The sequence below is a fragment of the Meriones unguiculatus genome, chromosome 3 (genome assembly GCF_030254825.1).
Source record: "Meriones unguiculatus strain TT.TT164.6M chromosome 3, Bangor_MerUng_6.1, whole genome shotgun sequence".
Taxonomy (NCBI): Eukaryota; Metazoa; Chordata; class Mammalia; order Rodentia; family Muridae; genus Meriones; species Meriones unguiculatus.
The window spans coordinates 11,566,034-11,588,147 of NC_083351.1; the positions used below are offsets into that span (position 1 = coordinate 11,566,034).

General features: G+C 53.9%; 1 protein-coding gene across 8 annotated transcripts in view; it reads left to right on the forward strand.

Moving 5' to 3' along the window:
* Arhgef10l (Rho guanine nucleotide exchange factor 10 like) overlaps positions 1-22,114 on the forward strand; it is a 145,820-nt gene that overhangs the window by 28,092 nt on the left and 95,614 nt on the right. For all 8 annotated transcript variants that reach the window (XM_021628451.1, XM_021628168.1, XM_021628221.2 and 5 more), the window contains exon 2: positions 21,977-22,056. In XM_021628451.1, the coding sequence (XP_021484126.1) occupies positions 22,020-22,056 (37 nt within the window). In that variant the 5' untranslated portion in view covers positions 21,977-22,019. The remainder of the gene's footprint in view (positions 1-21,976; positions 22,057-22,114) is intronic.

Sequence of the window (22,114 nt, forward strand, 5' to 3'; positions counted from 1 at the left end):
CCACCTCATAAAGGGTCTACCCCCCAATAATACCGCAGGGAGTGACCGGGCCTTTAACTCTGGGGACCTCTCTAGATCCACTCTGTGACAAATACCTGAAACCCTGGTTGCCAAGGTGGACTCTGGAGGCAGGCTGAGCTCGGGTCCCGCCTCTCCCTGTCTCCAGCCCTGACCACAGCAGGCTCTTCTCGGTCAACAAGGCCCTTTGTTTTCATCAGCTCATCAGGCTCTGTTGCTGCAGGACTTCTCAGAGCCTTTAACACACGCATTATTCTGCTGTGGTTTTCTCACTGCTCTTGACCTCAGAATGCCTCCTTTCCCAAGTAAGTAGCCGTCGCGTATTTCAGGATGCAGACGTTACCCTGAACACGCATATTGACATGCATAACTCTTCAGGACTCTTGACACCTTTAGACTCAGACGCTATTGCCTGTGGAGTCTGGGGACATCCCTACGAGCTGTGATAACTTGGGGTCAACAGACCTCTCATTCCCAGCCAGGTTTCCGCTCCCTGCATGTCTGATGCCACTGCCCTGAACATGGGCCATGGAACTGCAACCACAGGCCGCCTGGGGATGCGACCTGGCCGGGATGGCCCGGGCAACCTGCCTCATGGTGGCTGGAGCAGACATGTGGGCAAGGAGGATGGGAGGGAGGACTCCTCTAGTGATTTCTAGAAGGTTCAGATGTTGCACCAGGAACTTTCTCTGAGTGGGCCAGGTGTGTGCAAAGGTGGCAGGTGTAAACAGATGGTCCCGAGCCCTGGAGAACCCAGGAGCCAGAATTATGACCTTAGTCTGTGTCAGGTGGGTCCCTGGGCAGCGTGCTAAGAACGCTGATCCTCAAACCTCTTAGGAATTGGGGGTGCTTAGGATATTTTTTTTGTGGGGGGTACTAGGGTAGGAGCCCAGGGTCTGCTTTCATTCCCATCCTACTGCATGTGTTCTGTCACTGAGGTTAGCCCCAGGCCAGAATCTGCACTCGAGGCCTCTCCTTTTACCCAGACAGGTGTGAAGATGGCAGTCTAGGGACTGGCTTAGAAAAGGCTTCAAGACCCTCAGAGCTGGGAATGTTGGCAGAGTGACTGCCATGTGAGTGGGAACCCTTTGGGGGCCCTTCTCTGAGCTGGCCTTGTCGACAGCAGCCCCAGTGCCACCCGAGGCTCCTCTTGGGTACATACCTTGTGCACCATGTCTGTGATGATAGGAGGGCTCTGGACAGGAAGCAGCTGCTTGAGTTCCAACCGTAGGGGTTCCCCTGGCCAGCAGCCCTTGCTGGGTCTGGGTTTACAAAGCTCCTGGGTCTTTGGTGTATTTGTTTGTTTTTTATTCAGGAAGTATTTGTTGAGACTTATGAAGGATAGCCTAGAGAACCTGACTGTCACCAGTCACAGCCTGCAGTGTTGGTGATGGTTATAGAGGAGGCCTAAGCAGGTCGGGGTGGTGGGAGGTAGGGGGAACACGTGTCTGCAGATGTTTGTGTCAGACTGAAAACTTGGGATGCAGCTGGGTTCTGGGGATCTGAGCTCTAGAATGTTCCATGTTGGGATAGAGCTGCAAAATGCTTCTTATGAGTTCCTGTCATCTACTCATTCAGTTACTCATTCCTCCATCTTCTTGGCTGTCCATCTGTCCTGACATCTATAGGTCTGTTTGCTTATCCATTCATTTATTTATCCATCTACCCACGCATCCATCATCTACTCGTCCATCCATCCATCTCCCCACCCATCCATCCATCCACCCATCTACCATCCATCCACTTACCTGTAATCCATCCTCTACCCATCTTCTATCCATCCATCATGACCCTTCCATCCACCTACCCATGCTTCCATCCATGCACTGATTCATCTACTCAGCCACGATGCATTTTTCTATCCATCCATTTACACATCCATCCATCTATCCACTCATTCACTTACCCACCTACCCATCCATCCATCTATCTGTCAACTCATCTACACGTCTGCCATCTATTCTCCTACCCACCCATCTATCCATCCTTCATCCTCTCACCCACCGCCCAGCTCCTTGGCCTTCCAGTGTGTGCTGAGGACCCTCTGGGATCTGGAGAGACAGAGTAGAAGCACAGTCGCCTCCCTCTGGGAGTCAGAAAGCAAAGCAAATGGCTGCGGCCCTGAATTTCACGTGCCCGGAAGGGCATGTGACTGGTTATCCTATGGCCATTATGGGAAGCTTTTAGCCTGGGCTGAGGTTCAGGAGGTAGTGGGAGGGTCCCCAGGTAGATGAGGAAGGGGAGCAACCTTGGGATGGAGGGAAGGTCCTGCCCTTGGGAGTTGGGGCAGGTGGCCACCTCCTTCTTTCCCAAGCTTAAGGTACTTTTGTCTTCATCTTCTCACAAGACTTGGTCCACAGGAGATGCCATTGAGCAGTGTAGGCAGCAGATGGGTTAGAACAGGGCCTCTGAGCCACACTGAGGAGCTAGGCTCTGTGGGGCTAAAGGCTGTGTGGAGGCAGGAGATGACACTGTCACATGCTGTCTGGGCTGTGCAGGCAAAACTCCTCCTCAGCTCTTCCTTGGTACTCTCGTCCCAGGCACAGATGGGGATGGGTAATGGGTGGAGTCATTAGAGGTGATGGCTCTTCAGCCACTTCTGCCACTTGCATGTCATGGGCTAAGTGTCTCCCCCTCCCCCTCTGTCTCTGTCTCTGTCTCAGTCTGGGGGAGGGGTAATAGCAGTTGTTGCAAGGACTAAGAGAGTCATAACAGTGCCCAGAGTACAGTTAACATCCAGTGAGGGTCCAGGGAAATGAGGTTCTTTGTAGGCAGCCTGGCCCCTGTGGCTGGTATTAATAATTACTAATTCTCAAAGAGTGAAGACTAAATGTAAATCCCACCTACACCTCAGATTGACGCTAAGACCTCTGCAAGCTGGCTCAGGGCTCTGAGCTCAGGTTTTCTACCTCTCTGGGGAAAGACAACTCAAGAGGCAGGGGCTCTGGAGTCTGACTCATCCGCCTTATGGCTTCTCCCCTAAGGCTGCAAAAGTGAGGCCCAAACAGGCAAAATGAACTTTGGGCTTGGTGAGGGGTAATGGGGTCATGTGCTGGCCTCAGAGACTACGGTCAGCTGTGGGTTCTATAGGGTCACGTGCTCAAGGCCTCATGTCCTTTGGAAATGGGTCCTTGTGTGTCACATGCCTAAGATTTTCACAGCTGGGTGCTCTGGCTGGGGGGCTGGCCTGGCCATTTCGTTTTCCTCAGGCTCACACACTATCTCTCTCTCCCTCCCTTCCTTCTTGGAACATATTCTTAGCTTGGGTGGAGCACACCTGATGCTCTGCAAGATTTGGGTCACTGCAGGTAAATATTAACTCACTGCTAGCTCCCATCATAAACTTGTCTGGACTGGCTTTTGGGGGACTTAGATTCTTAGCCTGATAGCGGAATTTCAGGCCTGCCAGGGAGGAGAGGGCAGCCATTCTCTGCTAGGAATTGTGTTCTGGCCCTAACCTTGTCCAGGCTGTTTCAAGAGGGCAGGAGCGTAGCTCAAGGTCACCCAGCAGCGGGGATGTCCCTGTAGCTGGCACCTAGGGGTGTTATCCTTCGAAATCCAGCTTTTCTCACTGGGATCTGGGGGCACCCCTGCTCTGTCTGGCTTATCCCAGGATGCCATGGATGTGAGAGGTACCTGAGGTTGCCTTCTGGCATACTTGTCTGGGCTGCTGGTGTGAGGTGGTGCCAGGTTTGCCCAGCTCACCTTTATGGTGGAACACTGTGGATTTCCTGAGTTAAGACCTGGGAGAGACCACCACCCTGGCCAGCCAGCCAGGAAGGCCACTCACTGGATGCTGCAGTCAGGAACTAGGTGTGGAGGCACATTTGTGAGCAGACCCATGCACAACAGCCAGGGCACAGGCTGGGCCTCTAGTGCCTGGGTTCTAATCTCTGAGTTTTTCTTGTGCCTTTGTCACATTCAGTGTGAGGGGACCCTCTGAGAGGTGGCAACAGAATGTCATGTCCAAGATGGTGTGAGGACCGAGTGACAGGTGTTTGTAAGAGTAGGCGCTTGAGGGAAGTTTCAACTTTACCTGGGTTCTCAGTGGTCAGTCCCTACAGCCACCCTGAGGCTAAGATATGTGGGTCTGGTCCCCCTTGATCCTGGCAGCTTAGACAGGACAGGTAGGGGCCTGTCCACAGAAGGGCCTTGGAGGTGGGACAGGCTGGGCTCAGGAGGGAAACGCTGGCTCTGCCTGGACTCTGCTCATGGCCGGCAGTCAGAGGTGGTCCATGGCCCCCTACCCAGGAATGTCCTCACTCCTGTCTCAGAGGGTCATGTCAGAAGCCCCAAGACCCCAAGTGACATGCCCTGCTACCAGGAGTTGATGGCCCAGGCATGTGACTCAGCTTGAGGCCCAACTGGTCTTAGAGTGGCCTGGGGGTAGCTTGGGTTTCCTGGCTTCCTGGCACAATCTGGAGCCAGCTCTGCATGGAATATTCTCGGGCACATGAGTCACAAGGCCAACCTTCCTCTGCAGGGCACTCTCTATTTCGCTTTCTGCAGTTTTCCCCTAATATGGTCTCTTGTGGTTTCTACTTTCTCCTGCTGGGCGCCTTGTCCTGAAAGTCTGGCACGAGGCGTCCCCCTGGAAGATGCTGCTGGACTATGTATGGGCCTTGGCGCAGGAAGGTTCCAGTGTGGCCAGGTGGACACGGTGGAGTCACATGGCTTGGGGCTGGGTGCTGAGGCTGAGTATCCCAAGCCCTGGCTTTCACAGGGAAGGATGCTGCAGGCTGGGTGTCTCTCATTCCAGGGTTACACTTCCCCCGACATGGCCGGCATCTGAGGAGAGTCTGCTGAATTAGTGACAGGGCCAGGGCCACCTCGGCAATACCCACTGGGGGTGGGACAGGCATAGGAAGGGAGGCAGTCAGACACATGGGGAGAGATGAGAGGGCTGATCTGGAGAAGGAGGGAGAACTCTGAGGAGGAGGTATCCTGTGTGGGAGAGATAGCCCTTGTTCCTGCGAGCTCCAAAGGATGATGTCGGGCTGGTGGGGTGGGAGGCAGACACCTACCTCTCCCAGGCATTGTGAGCTTTCTGCCCAAGGAGCAATTTCAGTGTGTGTGGTGCTGTGGAGAGCTGCTTTGGAGACCCACCCACCCCAGGCACAGGGCTAGGCGATGTAAGCCGCTTTGGGCAAGGGCCCCTTTCTTTCCTACACACGGTTATTATATCCCCAATGCCAGCGGAGAGGCTTGACCACGGGGCCCTAATGAATGTGGGTTGAAGGAGGGAAGTGCTGTCATACCCAGTAAACTGAGGCTTGGAGAAGCCGAGTCTCAGTGACTAGGACAGTGGTTCTCACGCTCCTAACGCGGTGATCCTTTAATACCGTTTCTCATGCTGTGGTGACCCCAACCATAAAATTATTTTTGTTGCTGCTTTGTAGCTGTAATTTTGCTACTGTTGCAAGCTGTAATGTGAATCTCTGGTATGCAGGATGGTCCTGGGAGACCCTGTGAAAGGGCTGTTAGACCCGCAGAGGGTTGGAGACCCGCAGGGTAAGAACAACCGACCTAGCAAAGATACATTGGGTTTGGCACTCACTGCCTGATTCTCCATCCCATGCTTCAACCCACCATGCCAGGCTCCCTAGGGGGCCTTCCCTGTATTGGCTGCCTGGGGGCCTCTGAAGGCTGGCAGAGAGCTCCTGTCATTACCCTACTATGGCCCCGGGGTCCTGCCACGTCTCAGGAGTTGCTCAGAGCAGGGCACACCTCACGCCAGCACTGTGGGGTCCACCTGGCTGAACCCCTGGTGTCCTTAGAAGTACGTGCGCTCAGCCCCATCCCAGCTAGAATTCCCTCAAGACTTCCTGTGTTGGCATAGAGCTGTTTCCGGGAGCCTGGGGCTGGGACCCTGCACCTGCCAGCTCTCTGTTAACGTAACAGAATGCTCAATGTGCATGAAGATACCTTGGGATTGAGTTTGACACCTGCTTCTCAGTGACACTGGGCAACCCAAGGAACTGTGTCCTTGGTTCTGTGCCCAGGCATGGGAGCTGGTCTCCCTTCAGGTAATACACTCAGCACAACTGAGGAGCAGCTGTGGGTGGAGTGACAGGAGCAAAGACAGTTTGAGGACACTGAGCCCATGGCAGGCCACAGTTCTAGCATGGTCACACTGCTATGACTACACCATGGCCCAGGTGGTGTGAATGACACGTAGGCCAGACGAGCCTTTGTTGGAGAGCCATTCTGTGTACCATGGAGTGTTTGGCCTCCACTTACTTGGTGTTTGAATTATCCCCTCCTCCACCCAGTTTTGACATCAGCCCTCCCTCCTCCTCCCCATGAGATCCTCAGACTACCAGGCACCTCAGCGCTTGGAAGGCTGAAACAGAAGGGTTGAGGCCAGATTGCTGTGAGTTTGAGGCCAGCTAGGGCTACACAGCAAGAGCATGTCCGAACCTCCCTACTCTCAAAAGTCACTTTGTTGGGTGGCCTCAGGACATCTGTGATGTGTGAATTGAGGGGAAGGGAAAGGGACCTTCTCACCACACCTCCCCACCCCTCACAGGGAGCAAAGGAGGCAGACGAACCCCAACCGCCCATATTCCTTCTGTGCAGACTCTATGCAAATATCTGTGAGGTGAAGAGGCCCTAGGAAGCCAGGGCTGCTGTGTTGGCCTAGACCCCACAGTCAGCTGGAGCTCTGCCTGGTCTGTGTCCTCTTGATGGATACAGCAGTCAGCCATAAATTGGAAGCCCTGAAATACCAGGGAGGAGCCTTGAACCTGGGGAGTTGAGTTGGAATATTGGGCTGTCTGTTGGAGCCTCAGTAAGCCCTGGAATGCTTCCTCATCCTATGGCTCCCGTGAGCACAGGGCCAAGGCAGTGTCACTTGACAGCATCTTCTTAGAGCTTCATCCCATGTCTGGGTCATAGGCTACCCTCCTCCCCCTCCTCATCATCATCATCTTGGTTTACTTTCTGAGACAGGGTCTCATGTAGCCCAGGTTGGTCCTTTACTTACTACATTGGCAAGGCTGACCTTGAGTTCCTGGTTATACCGCCTCCACCTCACAAGTGCTGGGATTACAGGCATGGGCCATTGTGAATGGCTATGCTATAGTCTTTAGTACATGACCAGTGGGCTCTCAGGTGTCTGAAAGACTCCGAGAGGGAGGCTGGCTTTCCTGCTGTCCCTTGAGCAGATGGCAGTGCACATGGGAGATGAGACCACTGACTTTCGTTGCCAGGTTTGAGCCTTTGACTTGGAAGGAGATGTGTCCTTGTTCTTTGTGAGAGCTGCAGGCCACGGGGCAGCCTTGGATGCGCCTGTACTGTGCAGTCTTGGCAGACGGCATCCGTGTGGTGATCTGTGCACTGCCCCTGTCCCAGCATGTTTTAGGATAAATTGTTCTGAGTGCAGGCAGCATATTGGGGGAGGGGAGCCTTCCATCTCACCTGCCCAGGTCACAGGTCTCTGAGATGACTGCTCGGGCCAGGGACATGTCCCTGATGCTCAGGGACATGCTGGCTTGAAGGGATTTTGCTGCCCGAAACTTTAGTAAGCCTCCATTTGTTTGCTTATCTGTCTTTCTGTCTGTCTGCTTTGCTTTCCTTGCTTATTCTATCCATCCATCCATCCATCCATCCATCCATCCATCCATCCATCCATCCATCCATCTATTTGGTATGTGTGTGTATGCCCGTTTATGAATGCTACATGAATATGAAGAGACTGGAGGACAACTTGTGGGAGTTTTTTTTCTCCTTCCATCATTTAGGTCCTGGGGAGTAAACTCAGGCTGTCAGCTTGGGAGGGGGGCTAAGCTCCTTTACCTGCTGAGCCATTTTGCCAGCCTAAGCAAGTTACTTTTCAGGTCTAACAAGGACGCAGAGGCCTGAGTCCCCATGTTTGTGGCTGTCCCTGGGGAAGGGTCTCTGGGCTCATGGCTTTGCAGGTGATTCAGTGTGCCTGGATGGGCCCACAAAATGGAGGTCCTATCCCTAATGCCCCATGACCATAGTCATTGCTGTATTTTTGCATAATGAAAGGAAACCCACCTTGTTATCTTGATTTTTGCCTTTCCTTTGAGCCTCCCCACCCTTGCCTGCAGTCACAGCTGAGGACTGGAGGCATGTGGGGGATTTTGGAGAGCTGAGAGTTAGCTCACCATTGGGCCAAGCTAGTGGCTATCCCAGAATGCACCAGTCATCTCTCAATCTCCATAGTGAGGGCTGCTGTGGACTAGACACTGCAAGGAGGCCTGCCCGATGCAGAAACCTCACTATTCCAGGAAGGGCAATGGTTGGGGAGGGGGTTAGGGGAGCACTCTACCTTAGCACCTGGGTGATCATTTATTCATTCAACAAGCAGTATTAAGCACCTACTGTGTTCAGACTTCCACCAAGGCATTTTATGTGAATGACTGGTTTTATTGACTTGTCAGCTCATTCTCAGTGCAGGGGCTCCTGCAGCTCATTTTATTCTTCCTGTGCGGTGAGGGCTCTCAGTGGAAGAGGAAGCCAGGATCAGATAAAGGAACTAGTGTGCTCCAGGGTCCTGCCCGACTCACGGGGCCGCGTGGGACATCTAAATTTGGTGGCAGAATTCATTCTTCTAAAGATGGGAGCCAGAGTCTGACAGTGGCTCACAGGGCATTCCAAGGACACTGGTAGGACAGAAGTGGCTTCAGAGCAGGAGGGGCCCCAGGGGTGGTGGCCTCCATTCTCCGCTGTGAAGGCAGGACTGAGGCAGGGTGGGCTGCAGCTTAGGGCCCTGTGTGACTTCATCATAGGGTGTGTGGGGGCAAGCTGGGGAGGGAGAGCAGAGAGCATTAACCAGGATGTGGGCAGCATAGCACTTCCCAGGAGTCAAGTGAAGTGTGCTCAGGATGGTCCTCCCTAGTCCTTCTTGTCAGCTGATCATGAAAGAGTGTAGGAGTTTGGGGAGGTTCCTTGCCTGGCTCCATCCCAAGACATCAGGACTCAGGGCTCATCCTTGCCAGGGTTAAAAGCCTTCTTTCTGCCCTTGACCCCTCCCACACCCCGGGTGGACAGACAGCGTCTTGAACATTGGAAATAAATTGCCTTAGGGTTTAGCTGTGGACTTGCCTCTGAGCCGGGAGCCTCAGTTTCTTCTGTGGAATGTGGAGTCTGGCTTGGGGCAGAGTCAGAGTGTGTGAGCTTCCTCCACCTCCCTCTGAAGGTGCCGAGAGCAGCAGAAGCCAGCTCAAAGCTCTCTCCAGGCAGGACAGGACTCTGGCATGGGGCTCAAGTTTACTCTCTGAGAGTTTAGCCAGGGCTCTCCTGGGCTAGGTGGCTCCAGGCCCTTTGAGCGCCTTGGGCTTGACCTTGTGGAGGCGGAGAGTCTGCTGCCCAGCTTGTCCTGCCTTGAGTGGGTGTTTTTAGCTGAGTTTTACGGAGGCGATTTCCTGCTGAGCATTTCCTGGGGTCAGAGTGGAAGACTCCCTCCCTGATAGACTGGAGCCTGAGCCTGAAGCTATAGATTAGAGCCAGACAGATTCCTGTGGCCTTCAGAAGGCCTTTTCACTCTCCGAGTCCAGCCTTGTCTCTACCCTGGAAAGCCGAGTGCTCCAGTCCCTGCATGCCTGCCTGGCCTGTGCCTGCTGCCCACAGTGCCTATGGTGGCCACCATGGCATTCCAGGGTCCTGGCTTCCTCACTGGGCCACATGTTTCTGACTCACCAAAGGAAGAATGTGGTGTTTTGGGAGAAGTTTTTAAAAATAGCCCAAGTCCTTCTCCTCCCTGCCCCACCCTTCTCTCTGATCACTCCCTAGGGAGGGCCTCAGATCTCTTTCCACACTGGTTTTTGGGGTGCTGCCTCTTGCACAGCCCAGGGCATGATGAGGTATCTGAGAGGTTCTCTCAGATGAAATGTGTGGGTACAGACTGAGGCAAGAGGAGGAGGCCTAGCCTAAGAGTGGGTGCTCAGTGTTTGCCTTTTCTCTCAGAAGTCTAACCTAGCTGCAGAAAGTTCTTTCTTTCTTTCTTTCTTTCTTTCTTTCTTTCTTTCTTTCTTTCTTTCTTTCTTTCTTTCTTTCTTTCTTTCTTTCCTTCCTTCCTTCCTTCCTTCTTTCTTTCTTTCTCTCTCTCTCTCTCTCCTTCCTTCCTTCCTTCCTTCCTTCCTTCCTTCCTTCCTTCCTTCCTTCCTCTCTCTCTCCCTCCCTCCCCCCTTCCCTCCCTTCCTTCCTCCTTTCCTTTCTTTGTTCCTTCTATGCAAAAACCACAGCTCTCATCTTAAAGGGAATAAGAGAGATTATTGTGGAGCCTGGGAACACAGATTTAGGTAACCCCATATTCCATGTTCCAGTGTGGAAGTTCTGTGAAGTTTTTGTAGTTTTGCAGAACAACAAAAGTCATGAAAGAAGGCGAGTTTAAAACACACTGGCAGGTACATTAGAGAACAGGCACAGCAAGAGAGCAGAATTGAAATTTAAGCCCCAGGCGCTCTCTGATGACAGTCTTAGCTTTTGGATTGGTGAGAGCTAGCGGTCTGCTAAGATAGTAGACAGCAAAAAGTTTTTATCTATTGTCACAAGAAGTTAGTTCTAACCTGGGGAGGGGGACAAAGAATGGCTTTTTGGGGAGGGGTGTAGCGATTAGGTAGTTAGTTTCTGGAACTGCAACATTCCAACCTCCACGGGGTTCAGTTCTTATCAGCCCTGCGGGCAGATGCCTTTCTGGAGTTTTCCTTCATCCTTCCTTCCATCCATCCCTCATTCGCTGAGGCCCTCCATCTCCTCTGGGTGCCAGGCTGTGCTCCTGGGCCTGTGGAGAGAGTGTGAAAACCAGCCATCGTGTCCTTGCCTCTGCTGTGGCCACTGGCTAGAAAGGGGAAAGTGATAGGGGCAGAAACTAAGGGACATGAGGATGTAGCTCGGGTGGCAGAACGCTTACCTGGCATGCACAGAGCCCCAGGTTCAATCCCCAGAACCTCATAAACTGGATGTGGGAGCCCAGACCTGCAATTCCAGCACTTGGGAGGTGGAAGCAAGGACATTAGAAGTTTGAGGTCATCCTTGGCTATGTAACAATTTTAAGGCCCGCCTGGGCTGCCTGAGACCTTGTCTCACAAAAGCAAATGAATTAGTTCCCATAAAAAAAAAGAAAAAAAAAAAAAAAAAAAAAGCAAACGAGGTGTGGGAGAAATGGCTCAGCCGTCAAGAATCCATGCTGTTCTTTCAGGACCCGGATTCAATTCCCAGCATGCATCCTGGGTTTCTCACACCTATAACTCCAGTTCCAGGGGATCCAATACCCTCTTCTGGCCTCTGTGAGGAGGGAGGAGGCCTAAAATCTCTACAGAACATGTCAGGAAGTAATGGTGACTGTAAAGAGAGGAGAAGCAGGGCTGGGGATGGAGCACGAGAGCTACATTGTGAGCCATTTGCAGGAGGCCACTTTCACTCGATGAACTTGGGCCTGATAGCGAGGGAGATAGCCGTGTGAATATGCGTAGGGAGAGCATTCTGGGCAGAGGGGAGAGCAAGGGCACTGAGGTAGGCTCGTGCACATGCTGATGACGGAAGAGCATGGTGGCCATGACTTGAGTGAGCTGTAGGAGCAGAGTCGGGGAGGTGGTGAGGGCCTCGTGGGGAAAGATGAGGTAGGAACTGGTGAAGGTTCCAAGAAGAGGCTTAATGTGGCTCCCGAGCTGAGCACAAAAGTGCAAGGAGGAGGGAGAAGACCTGTAAGATTATAATAACAGTCGTGGTTAGTGACGCTTATGTTTTGGACCAGGTGGCGAGACATGCTCAGGCCACGGGCATGCCTAAAAGAAAGGCCGCAAGGTTGTGTGTGGGTAGGACAGTAGTGGGGGGAGTGGGCAGGGATGGTCAAGGGAGCTGGCCCACTGGGAGGAGCAGGTGGCTTGCTGTCGGTACACAGTTTGATGTGGACTTCATGACAGTGAGACTCTAATGACAGTGATGTTAAGGGTGCTGAGCAGGCAGCAGGTGAGAGGCTGGTGTGCAGGGGAGGGTCGGGCCTTGGCCGTTGCTGTGAAGACAGCAGCGGGTGGGGTGGGGAACCACAAAGTGGGTGAGGTCACTAGAGCAGATAGCCAGGTGGGGACTGTCTGGTTTGAGGCAGAGCCTGGGATCTAAGTGTGAGGCATGAAGCAGGGGTGGGATGGGGCAGGGTAGGGGGGGTGGAGGCAGGAAAGCTGGCTGGCAGCAGTGAGGTGGGAGGCTGAGCAAGGGAGCTGCCGGTGTGTGGACTGAGTGGGGGTCGGGGTCTGTCTGTTGGTTCTTGTACTGTGGGGCCTCTGGTGACCCCAGGAGCTGGCTCGTGGGTAGCGAGCAGGTACTTTCCTGCAGGAGAGAACTGGAGAGCTGGAGACAGAACCCAGCCATGCTACTTAGAAGCCTTTTGTAGATAGAGGTGGGTAGAGAAATGGGGTAACAGGCCGAGCAGATGTAAAGTGGGAGAAGATCTTTTCATCCCTTCTTTTTCCCTCCCTCTTTTCTTTTCTCCCTCTCTTCCTTCCTTCCATTGCCAGGGTCTCATGTAGCCCAGGCTGGCCTTAAACTTGTGTATACAAAGGATAACCTTGATTTTCTTCTTCTCCTTCTCCTCCTACTTTTTTCTGAGACAGGGTCTCTGTGTAGCTGTCCTGGAACTTGCTCTATAGACCATGCTGGCCTCGAACCCACAGAGATTGGCCTGCCTCTGTCTCCCAATGGCTGGGAGCAAAGGTGTGCGGTGCCACCACTGTCTCCACCGCCACCTGGTGAACTTCTGATCTTCTATTCTGTGCTTGGCAGAGTGCTGGGACAGGCATGTGCCATCACATCAGGTTTTATGTGGTGCTGAGAGCTGAACCCAGGGTTTTGCAAATGCTCTGCAAAGTGTGTCTGGCTACTTGAGTCATAGCTCCAGCCTCTTTTTAAAGACAAGGTCCAGCCTGGGCGGTGGTAGCACACACATTTGATCCCTGCACTAGGGAGGCAGAGGCAGGTGGATCTCTGTGAGTTCAAAGCCAGCCTGGTCTACAGAGTGAGTCCAGGACTTGTCTTGAAAAAACAAAACAAAACAAAAAGATAGGGTCCACTGTGTAGCCCTGGCTGGTCTGCAGCTTTCAAAGTAGACCCGGCCGGCTTCCAATTTGTGGCAACCCTGCCCCGTCTCTTAAGTGCTGGGGTCACAGGTGTGGGTCACAGTGTCTGGTACGTCTTCATGTTTTTAAGGTGGGCAGTGACATAGCAGTAGAGCTGAGCTAAAATAAGATAGGTGCTGGTGGCCTCAGCATCAACCCCAGAAACACATCCCTGCCCCGTGCCACACCCTCTCCTTCCTCCCACACCTGAGGTCTTACCTCATTGTGGTGTCAGCACGGAGGCCAGGTGAGGAGCAGCTGCTGTCTCACGCTGTTCACCAATGTGTGCTGACAAGTGGACATGTGGAGGGAAGGTGGGGACAGGACAGGCAGGTGCTCCTGCTCAGAGAGGGCCATGTTCGTGTGTGTGTGTGTGTGTGTGTGTGTGTGTGTGTGTGTGTGTATGACTGTGGGGCATGTGTGAGTATGCACTTGTTCCAATGTGCTTGAAGAGGTTAGAGGACCACTTTGGGGGTTCAGTTCGCGCCTTCCACCTTGTTGAGAGAGGGGAACCATTTGCTTCTGTGGGGTCACCCGTCTCTGCGCCTCGTCTTGCTGTGACGGTAGACGGCAGACGTGATGCTGTGCTGGGCTGTCTTCACGTGTGCCTTCCAGGGATTGAACTCAGGCTGTCACCAGCACTTTCACCCGCTGAACCTTAGCACAGCTCCGGCCTGAATTCTCAGCCTGCAGAAGCGTCTGCGCAGGCTCCACAGGGAGAGGTCCCAGAATGCCTGCCTTACACTAGGTCCCTACCGAGGCCTTTGCTGCCCCGACGGGCAGGGTGCCACTGGACCGTGGTGGGAAGCTCTGTGGGTGGGTGGGTGTGGCGGAAAGTGATGAAGTGTAGGTTAGGGCCACCGGAGTGTGTGCTGAGCCCCTAAGCAGTGCCTGCATAGTTCGTTAGTGTGAGATCTGCTCAGGTGCCAGGCCAGGTTCGTGCCTCACCCCAACCCTGGCAGCCTCAGCAGGTCAGCAGTGGGGCAGCCCAGCTTGGACGCAGTGAAGTTCTCGGATGCTCTGCCTCAGAGCACACACTGTGGCGTCTTCCTGGAGGTGGTTGCAACAACCGTCTGCCCTGTCCAGGAGCCGGCCCGGCCCGTCAGAAGTCTGGTCTCGGCCATTCCTGCCACAGAGCCAGCGCCTGCACTGGGGGTGGGGAGGGTGGCTGCCACCTGAGGACAGGTGCCTTGCGGGAGGGTCCTCTGGAGGCTGGGAAAGCAGGGAGTAGGTGCTGTGCTGGTGAAAATTCTTATGAATGGCAAAAGGGTGAGAGACTTGAGTGCAAGGGAGGAGAGGTGAGACTAACCTTTGGATGTCAGGGCAGGTGAATGAATCCTAGGGACATCCCCTAGGACCTGGTCTCGGTGCTGAGGCCACGCATGGACTTAATGCTTCTGGCCTTTGGGGCTGCCTGTAGTGGGACATGGTCTGTGCCTCTCCCACCCATAGCTAAATCCCCTTCAGATGCCCTCCCCCGACCCCTTGGCTCTAGCCCACCACTCTTCCCTTCCCTATCTGGAGGCTAAAAAACTTCAAAGTCCGCCATCTCAAGCTCCTGATGACATTGGCCTAGTCCCTTCATTAAATTAATCCACACTTTCGTGCTCTCAAAACTGAGGGTGGCTGGACGCCCTCTTGGTCTGGCCTCTGGCCCCTGGGAGGGAGCTGAGTTGGCCCAGGCTAGTGGAGTGACAAGCCCAGTCCTTCAGCTCATTCTCATCTCTACTCACCAGCTCACAGCTCAGAATGTAGCTGTCCCAGGGTCCCCAGAGAAGAGAGTGGAGCTGATGAACTGTAGGGCGTTTTTTCACATACATTCCAGCCTGGCTGGGCTCTGGGGACAGCAGGGTTAATGTGTCTGGGGCTGGGAGGGGGAGGGTGAAGGAGGGCTGAGTCTGGTGGCAGCCAGGCACCCTGACTGGGTCGGCAGCAGCTTCTTCACACAGCTCTGGTTTCCAGGGCGACAGACCCCAGGGACCCCTCTGGCCAGGCTGTGAGGCAGCTCCTTCCCACAGAGGCCTGGGGGTGGTGCCCCTCACCCTTCCTTCAATCATTGAGATCATTGACCAGTGGGGTGGCCTAGGAGATCTTTGGGGTGGAGCGGGCACCTATGCTGAGCTGGGGACAAGGGATTCTTTGTCCCTGGGCTGCCTCCATTGACCAAGCCTCGCCCACCCTAGGGGGAGAGGCTCCCTCCCTGTTCCCTGTAAAGAAAGGAAGTTAAGAGACAAGGGCCTGAATGACCCAATGTCTGGGGACTCAGTGGCCCAGGGGGGAGGAGCCAGGCCCTGCTGTCTCTTTGGTCCACTCTGCCTGGGGGGAGGGGAGAGGACTCCCTCCACCCTCTGTATGTCCCTTCCTCCAACAGCAGCAGCTGAGGGACAGCCCTGCCCTCTCTCTCTCCCAGTGCCTCCAAGCTCCACGGCCTCGAGGCCTTAGGGATATCCCTCACCCCTCTCAGGCACCGGTTCTTCTGGGACAGGAAGGAATTCAGATGACAGCTGTGGGGGACACGAACTGACTCCATTTCTGGTTTCTGTCCCTCGGCTGGTCCTGAGCTGGAAGAAGTCCTGCCAGGGCTTGGCTTGGTCATCTGTAAAGTAGAATCTCCCTGCTAGGGCATTCATAAAGAGCCTGCAGGATCACCCAGTGCCTTAGTGTAGAGCTGGTCCTCAGGAGCCCAGCTGAGGCAGGGTCCACACCCCTCTCATCTTTGCCCATTTTCTTGGTTGAGTCTGTAGTCTTTGAGAGCCATCTCTGATAGTGCCTCCACAAGGTGGCTTTTAGTGCTGGAGAATTCCAAGGGCTAAGCTTTACATAGTGGCCATGGTGTCCTCTTCTGGCTGGGACAGCCCCACTTCCTGCTCAGGGCCATCTCCCTTTGTAGCCAGCCTCTTTCTCTCCACCTGGGTTTCTGGGCAGGGCAGAGTCCCCTGGGAGGGGTTTGGTACGCAGCACTCCCCCAACCATCTGAAGCTCACCCCTCCAGCTGCACAAGCTCTGTGCCCTTTGTTTCCTAGCAGGGAAATGCTCTGTATTTAGTTGGGCAGCTGTTATGGGCACCTGGTATAGGCCACACCCAAGACATTGCTCCTGCCGAGAGATGAAGCCCAGAGCTTCTAGTCTAGTGAGCAAGACCCCTGTAATAGGGGCTGTGTCACCAGCCTTGTGTGTGATCCCGTGTTCTCTGAGTTTTCGAAAATAACCTCTGGGCTTAGGACCAGCCACACCCCAGGTCAGAACTTCTGTGTCTCCTTTTTAGAAAGCTCCTTAGCCAGGACCCTGCAGCCGCTGTGTGAGGTGGAATCAAGGGAAGGGTCTCCATGGAGAAAGTAAGACTGGGCTTTGAAGGTTTAGTAGAAGTTTGCTGATTGAGGGGGTGGATTCCATCTGGAGAGAACAAACAAACCAAACAAAGGTACCGTGACCTGAAAGCAGGTCTCCACGTCACGGGCTGCAGAATTCCAGGACAGGCCAGGAGCTGCTGAGACCAGAGGGACAGGTGAGGGGGTAGCCTGAGAGGGCCTGAGAGGGTCTTGCTTAGGACCTGGATGAGGAACAGGCTGACCAGAGTGGTCAAACTGTGGGATATTCACTGGGGTTCCTGAGGTGGGGCACCAGTTGGCCAAGTACCTGTCTGATGAGAGCCGGAAGCTAGAGAGACCCTGGAGGGCAGTGGGCCCAGCCCAAGCCCCTTCATTCTCCACCCTGGCTGTTTTCTTCCTGGTATCCAGGAGGCAGACTCGCTACCTCTGAGATTGGAGTTCCTCACTTGGCTGCCCACGTCACACACCCTGTGCCTCATCCAAGGGTGGCGAGAATCTGTCTGGTACAGACTAGTGACGCTGGACCCTGTCCCTTACCCTCTCCTTACCCCTCCCAAGACCACCCTCCACACTCAGTCCTTCCTGAAATCTGGGTCCCCCTGGGTGTGTCTTCTGGGATTACAGAATCCCAGAATGCTAAATACAGAGCATTTCCCTGCTAGGAAACAAAGGGCACAGAGCTTGTGCAGCTGGAGGGGTGAGCTTCAGATGGTTGGGGGAGTGTTGCGTACCAAACCCCTCCCAGGGGACTCTGCCCTGCCCAGAAACCCAGGTGGAGAGAAAGAGGCTGGGGCGGAAGGGAATAGGAGCCACTCAGAGTACTCACACATGGGCTCGTGCCGAGGAACTGAGCTTAGCAGGTGAGACACCATCAATGCATGCTTAGACTTTGACCTCGAGAGGGAGGGGAAACCCCAGGGAAAGCCGAAGGACGGTTGATTGAATCCTAGCTGGGGTGGCAGGCATGTCTGGGTGAGCTGCTGTTGAGGGTGCTGGACACGGCCTGGCACACCATGCCGATACACCCCAGAGCTAGCAAGCACTATGCACTGAGGTCCCTCCTAGGACCCCCTGGCTATATTTCACAAGTGCATAGAGGAAAGGGCCTGGGAGGGCAGAACCAGTATACAACCGTGATGTGAAGGTGAGTGTGGCAGGAGGGGCTTCCTTTCACCACCTCTGTTGGGGCCTCTCAGGCTCTCTGCAGTGAGCACCGGGGAAGGAAAGAAAAAGAAGCTGTGCAGCGCTGGCGCACACCTGTAATCCCAGCACTTGGGAGGCAGAGGCAGGAGGATCTCTGTGAGTTCTAGGCCTGCCTGGTCTACAGAGTGAGTTCCAGGACAGCCAAGAAACCCTGTCTCAAAAAAACCAATATAAGAAGGAAAGAAAGGAAGGAGGAAGGAGGAAGGAAGGAAGACAAAGCAGCCACACACTCAGTGAAAGCCATCCACACTTTATTTCTGACTCTGAGGACGGAACCCCGGACTCGGCAGTACTGGATCACACTATACACCCTCAGCCAATCCATCGGCATTTTCTTCTTGTTGCTTGAGACAGTCTTACGTAGCCCAGGTTGGCCTCAAATTTACTATGTAGCTGAGGATGACTTTAAACTTCTGATCCTCCTGCCTCCGCCTCCCAAGACCACCAGCACGTTCTCAGAACCAGCAACTGGCTCAAATGTGGTACTGTTGCTACCCAGATGTGGAACCAAGTTCAAGGAAAGGGACGCGCCTCCCCCTGTGGGTGCAACATAAGCCAGGCAGGGAGTGTGAAGGCCATGGCTCAAAGTAGGGATGTGTCGCCAGGCGTTTCAGAGGGTGAATCCCAGCTCTGGCTGCACCATGCAAGGGACCACCTGCCCCCAGTGGAGAGATGGCCTGAGCTGGGATGAAGTATTGACATGATCAGCGCCACAGTAAATCACGGTAGCCAGTGTGGCCCCTGTTAGATGGAAACACTGACCGCGTGACATCCAAGTGGAAGGGTTATAGATATTCTCCTCTTTCAGTCTTTTAAAAAGAAACCTGGACAGGAAGGCGAACCCCAGAACTGTCCCCTTTTACGCCACACAATGGCATAAATGGGGTAGAAGAATCTGTTCTTTGGGTGTCACTCAGCAGATTCAAGGGAACAAGGGAGAAAGTCTGGGCTCTGGGGTATGTCCGCATGGTGTGCCAGGCCGTGTGGAACTCAGTGACCGGACCCCAGAGAGGACGCATCCAGCATCCAGCACCCTCAACAGCAGCTCACTGAGACATGCCTTCCACCCCAGCTAGCCATTCAAAGAGCTGGCATACCGGTTTCCCTGGGGTTTTCCCTCCCTCTCGAGGTCAAAGTCATGACAGTTCACGTCTGTAATCCCAGCACTCAGGAGGTGAGCATAGAAGGGTCAGGAGTTCCAGGTCAGCTTCACTTACATGGCTCGAGGGCTAGCCTGGTCTATCTATATGAGCCCTTGTAAAGAGAGAGGGAAAGAAATGTAGCAAGGCTCTGGGATGCCTTCCTGTCTAGGGAAAACCTTAGGCCCTGAAGGATGGCAGGTGGAGTAGGCAGGATGTGGGGCTTCTTAGCCTGGAAGGGAAGGTACTGGATTTTGGCTCCAAGATGAAGCCTAAGCATCCATCAGTCATGGTTGTCACATCATGTTTGTGAGGCTGGATGATGATGCTTCCATTTGCCTTCTGTGGAATGGGCACCTGTTTTCCTGCCTTTGAGTCTCAGTGCTCACAGGAGGATCTGAGGGATTGAGCCCACGGGAAGGCTCCCTGCAGGGCAGCTATGTGGCAGCACTCCCATCGTCAGTTTGCAAACAGGGTGACATCAGTCCTTCCCCGGGCATCTATCCTTGTATCTCGTCTTTTGGGGGCGAACCCTGAAGGCTTGTGAACTCACCTCCACAAAGGCCTAGGTGGGGGTGGGATAGGGCAGATGCCGCCCACTCTGGCCTTGTTGGTAACACCGAGAGACCAGGACAGCCTCTGCCTGTACAGCTAGGGCTGACTATGACCTTCGAGGGATTGTGGTACTCTTTGGGGCAAGGGCAACGCTGCTGTGTGCTACTTAGGAAGGGAGCTTGGGCTAGGCGATGGCTCGGCCCATTGGGGTGCCTGCTGTGTGAGCATGAGGACCGGGTTCAAAGTCCCTGCGCCATAAAAAGCCAGATGTGACCACCAGCACACCTATAACCTTAACACTAAGTGTGCGTGTGTGTGAGTGGTGGGGTGGGAGGTACAGACAAGATGATTGCTGGGCACACACATATACACATAATTAAAAATAGTGTATATGTATGTATATGTTAAAGGTGAGGCTGAGCTGGAGCTGCATATCTGGCACATGCAAGCCTCTGGGCTCAATCCCCAGTGTCAAACAAAACAAAACAAAACAACCCATTTCTGTATTTTTGCACTGCTCAGAAATCAGCAAGAATCAAACCAAAAGCCAACAGTGACTGTACAGGGGTCTGAATGGGCTGAGGTGTTCAGTGGTCCCCCGTGTTTGCAGGGACTATACTCCAGGATTTGCCCAGTGCTGTGTACACTTCGGAAGCAGGCCGGTCATGAAGACCGGGACAGCAAGACACATCAGTGAAAGCGAGCAGTTAGGAAGCAGAAGATCTGTGGCAAACCGTTGGACCATGAAAGCTATGGTCAGGCTCATAGACAGACTCTGAGCCGCCAGGTTCCTCCCTGGCGTCCTGGCCTCCTCTCCGGTAGCGCAGGGAGATGCCCAGTGCCTCAGTGATGAGACGAAGCGAGGCAGGAGATGTGGATGTGTGGCAGAGCAGGAGGCTGTGGTCAAGGGAACATCAGCAGAGCCTCGGTGACAGGCTTGACTTCGGGGTGGCTGAAATAGAAGATGATGGCGTGAATAGGGGAGGAGGGACAATTGAAGAAGCTTGTGGCAGTTAATGAATATGTTGGATTGTTCTAGAAACATTTTTGTTTGTTTGGTTTCTTGAGACAGGGTTTCTCTGTATAGCCCTGGCTGTCCTGGAACTTACTCTGTAAACCAGGCTGGCCTCGAACTCAGAGATCCACTTGCCTCTGCCTCCTGGATTAAAGGCTTGCATCTTCGCTCCCGACATAGAAGGATTCTTAAAAAAAACTGATATTAGCTCTTTCTGGGAGCTTAGGACTTGGAGTAGAAGGAAGATTGTGTGTGTGTGTGTGTGTGTGTGTGTGTGCATTCATATACATCCATAAGCACACAAGCGTGCATGCTTGCACTCGTGTGTGTCTGGTACTCACAGAGGCCAGAAGAGGGCATCTGATCCCAGGGAACTGGAATTATAGACAGTTGTGAGCACCTGTGAATGCTGGTAATCAAACCCCAGTTCTCAGCAAGGGCAGCGTGTGCTCTTAACCACTGAGCCATCCCTCTAGCCCCACAATGGTTCCTTAAGGAGCATAGACAGTGTATGTCCTCGGTTTGAATCCTGCCTCTTCCCAGCTGTGTGGGCTTGGGAAGGTTTCGGGCACGCTCTGGACCTCATTTTCTCATTATGAAGGTGTCAGTCTTACTCGTTATGTGTTTGGAGTGACCTCCGGGCTGTAGGAGCTCCACAAATATCACTGTCATCATTTTTTCCTGCCCTCCTTGCGCATTCCGTTTTTATTTGGCCAGTTAGTTAGTGAAAATGCAAGTTATTTTTAGTTAGTAAAAATAAAAGGGAAACAGGTCCACAGCCAGCTGGTGACAGGGCCAGGCTGGACGGAGCTCTCTGCCCTTTCTTAGGACCTGATTCCCTCCCTGCAGAGGGGCTGGGTTAGAACGGCGGCTACCAGAGCAGAGGTGCAGGGTCTCTCTCCCGGCTCTGTGAGGGACGTCTGGCAAGGTTGCTGCAGAGCCTGAAGGAGCCCATCCCCCAGGGCTTGAGCCCATGCCATTGGGAGTGGCCTGTACCACCTGGGCAGAAAGCTGCCCCAGCTTGGGGCATTTTGAATTCTGTCCCTGACCTGTGCCGCCAACCTCTCTGTGGCCCTTTGCTTCCTACAACTGTGTACCGAGGCTGGTGGCTGCTTGCCAGCTGACAACCCCATAGGGCAGGATAGTGCATAACAAGAGAGGGTGGCTTTTATCGTGGGCACAGGAGGGGCCTTGTAAGAGCAGCTAGAGTTATAGGAGCCTGTGGTGAAGGGGATTCCATGAGGAGGAAGTGTCCAGCCGTTTTCGTGACAGTCCAGTCCAGGGCATTATAATTTCTAGAACTTGGGGTCCAGGGTGTTCAAGTATAACCCCAGGCCCTGGGTGAGAACATAGGAGGGACCCTCTTGTCTGGCCCACAGGTTCCTCTGGGCCGGGCCCCTTGATAGTGGGCTAAGGCAGGTGGTGGCTGCGGTGAATTCTGGGACGATGGGAATTTCTGCCACACAGCTGCCAGTTCTCTTATAAGTTAATGATTTATACTGGGTGGAGGCTGAGCCCTTTCTGGGGCTGCCGGGAAAAGCATGAGTGTGACTGGGCCGGAGCACGGCTTATGAGGCAGGCTCCCGCCTTGATCCTCCCTCAGGTTGCCCGACTGAGCTTCTGGCTTTCTTTTCACAGGAGAACAGTGAAGACGGTGCTAGACTGAGCTGGACCCTGTCTGATGGCTTCCTCGAACCCTCCTCCACAGCCTGCCATAGGTACTGTACCCAGGGGGCCCGGTGATAGAGCTGCACTGGCTTTGGGTAGGCTGAGCTC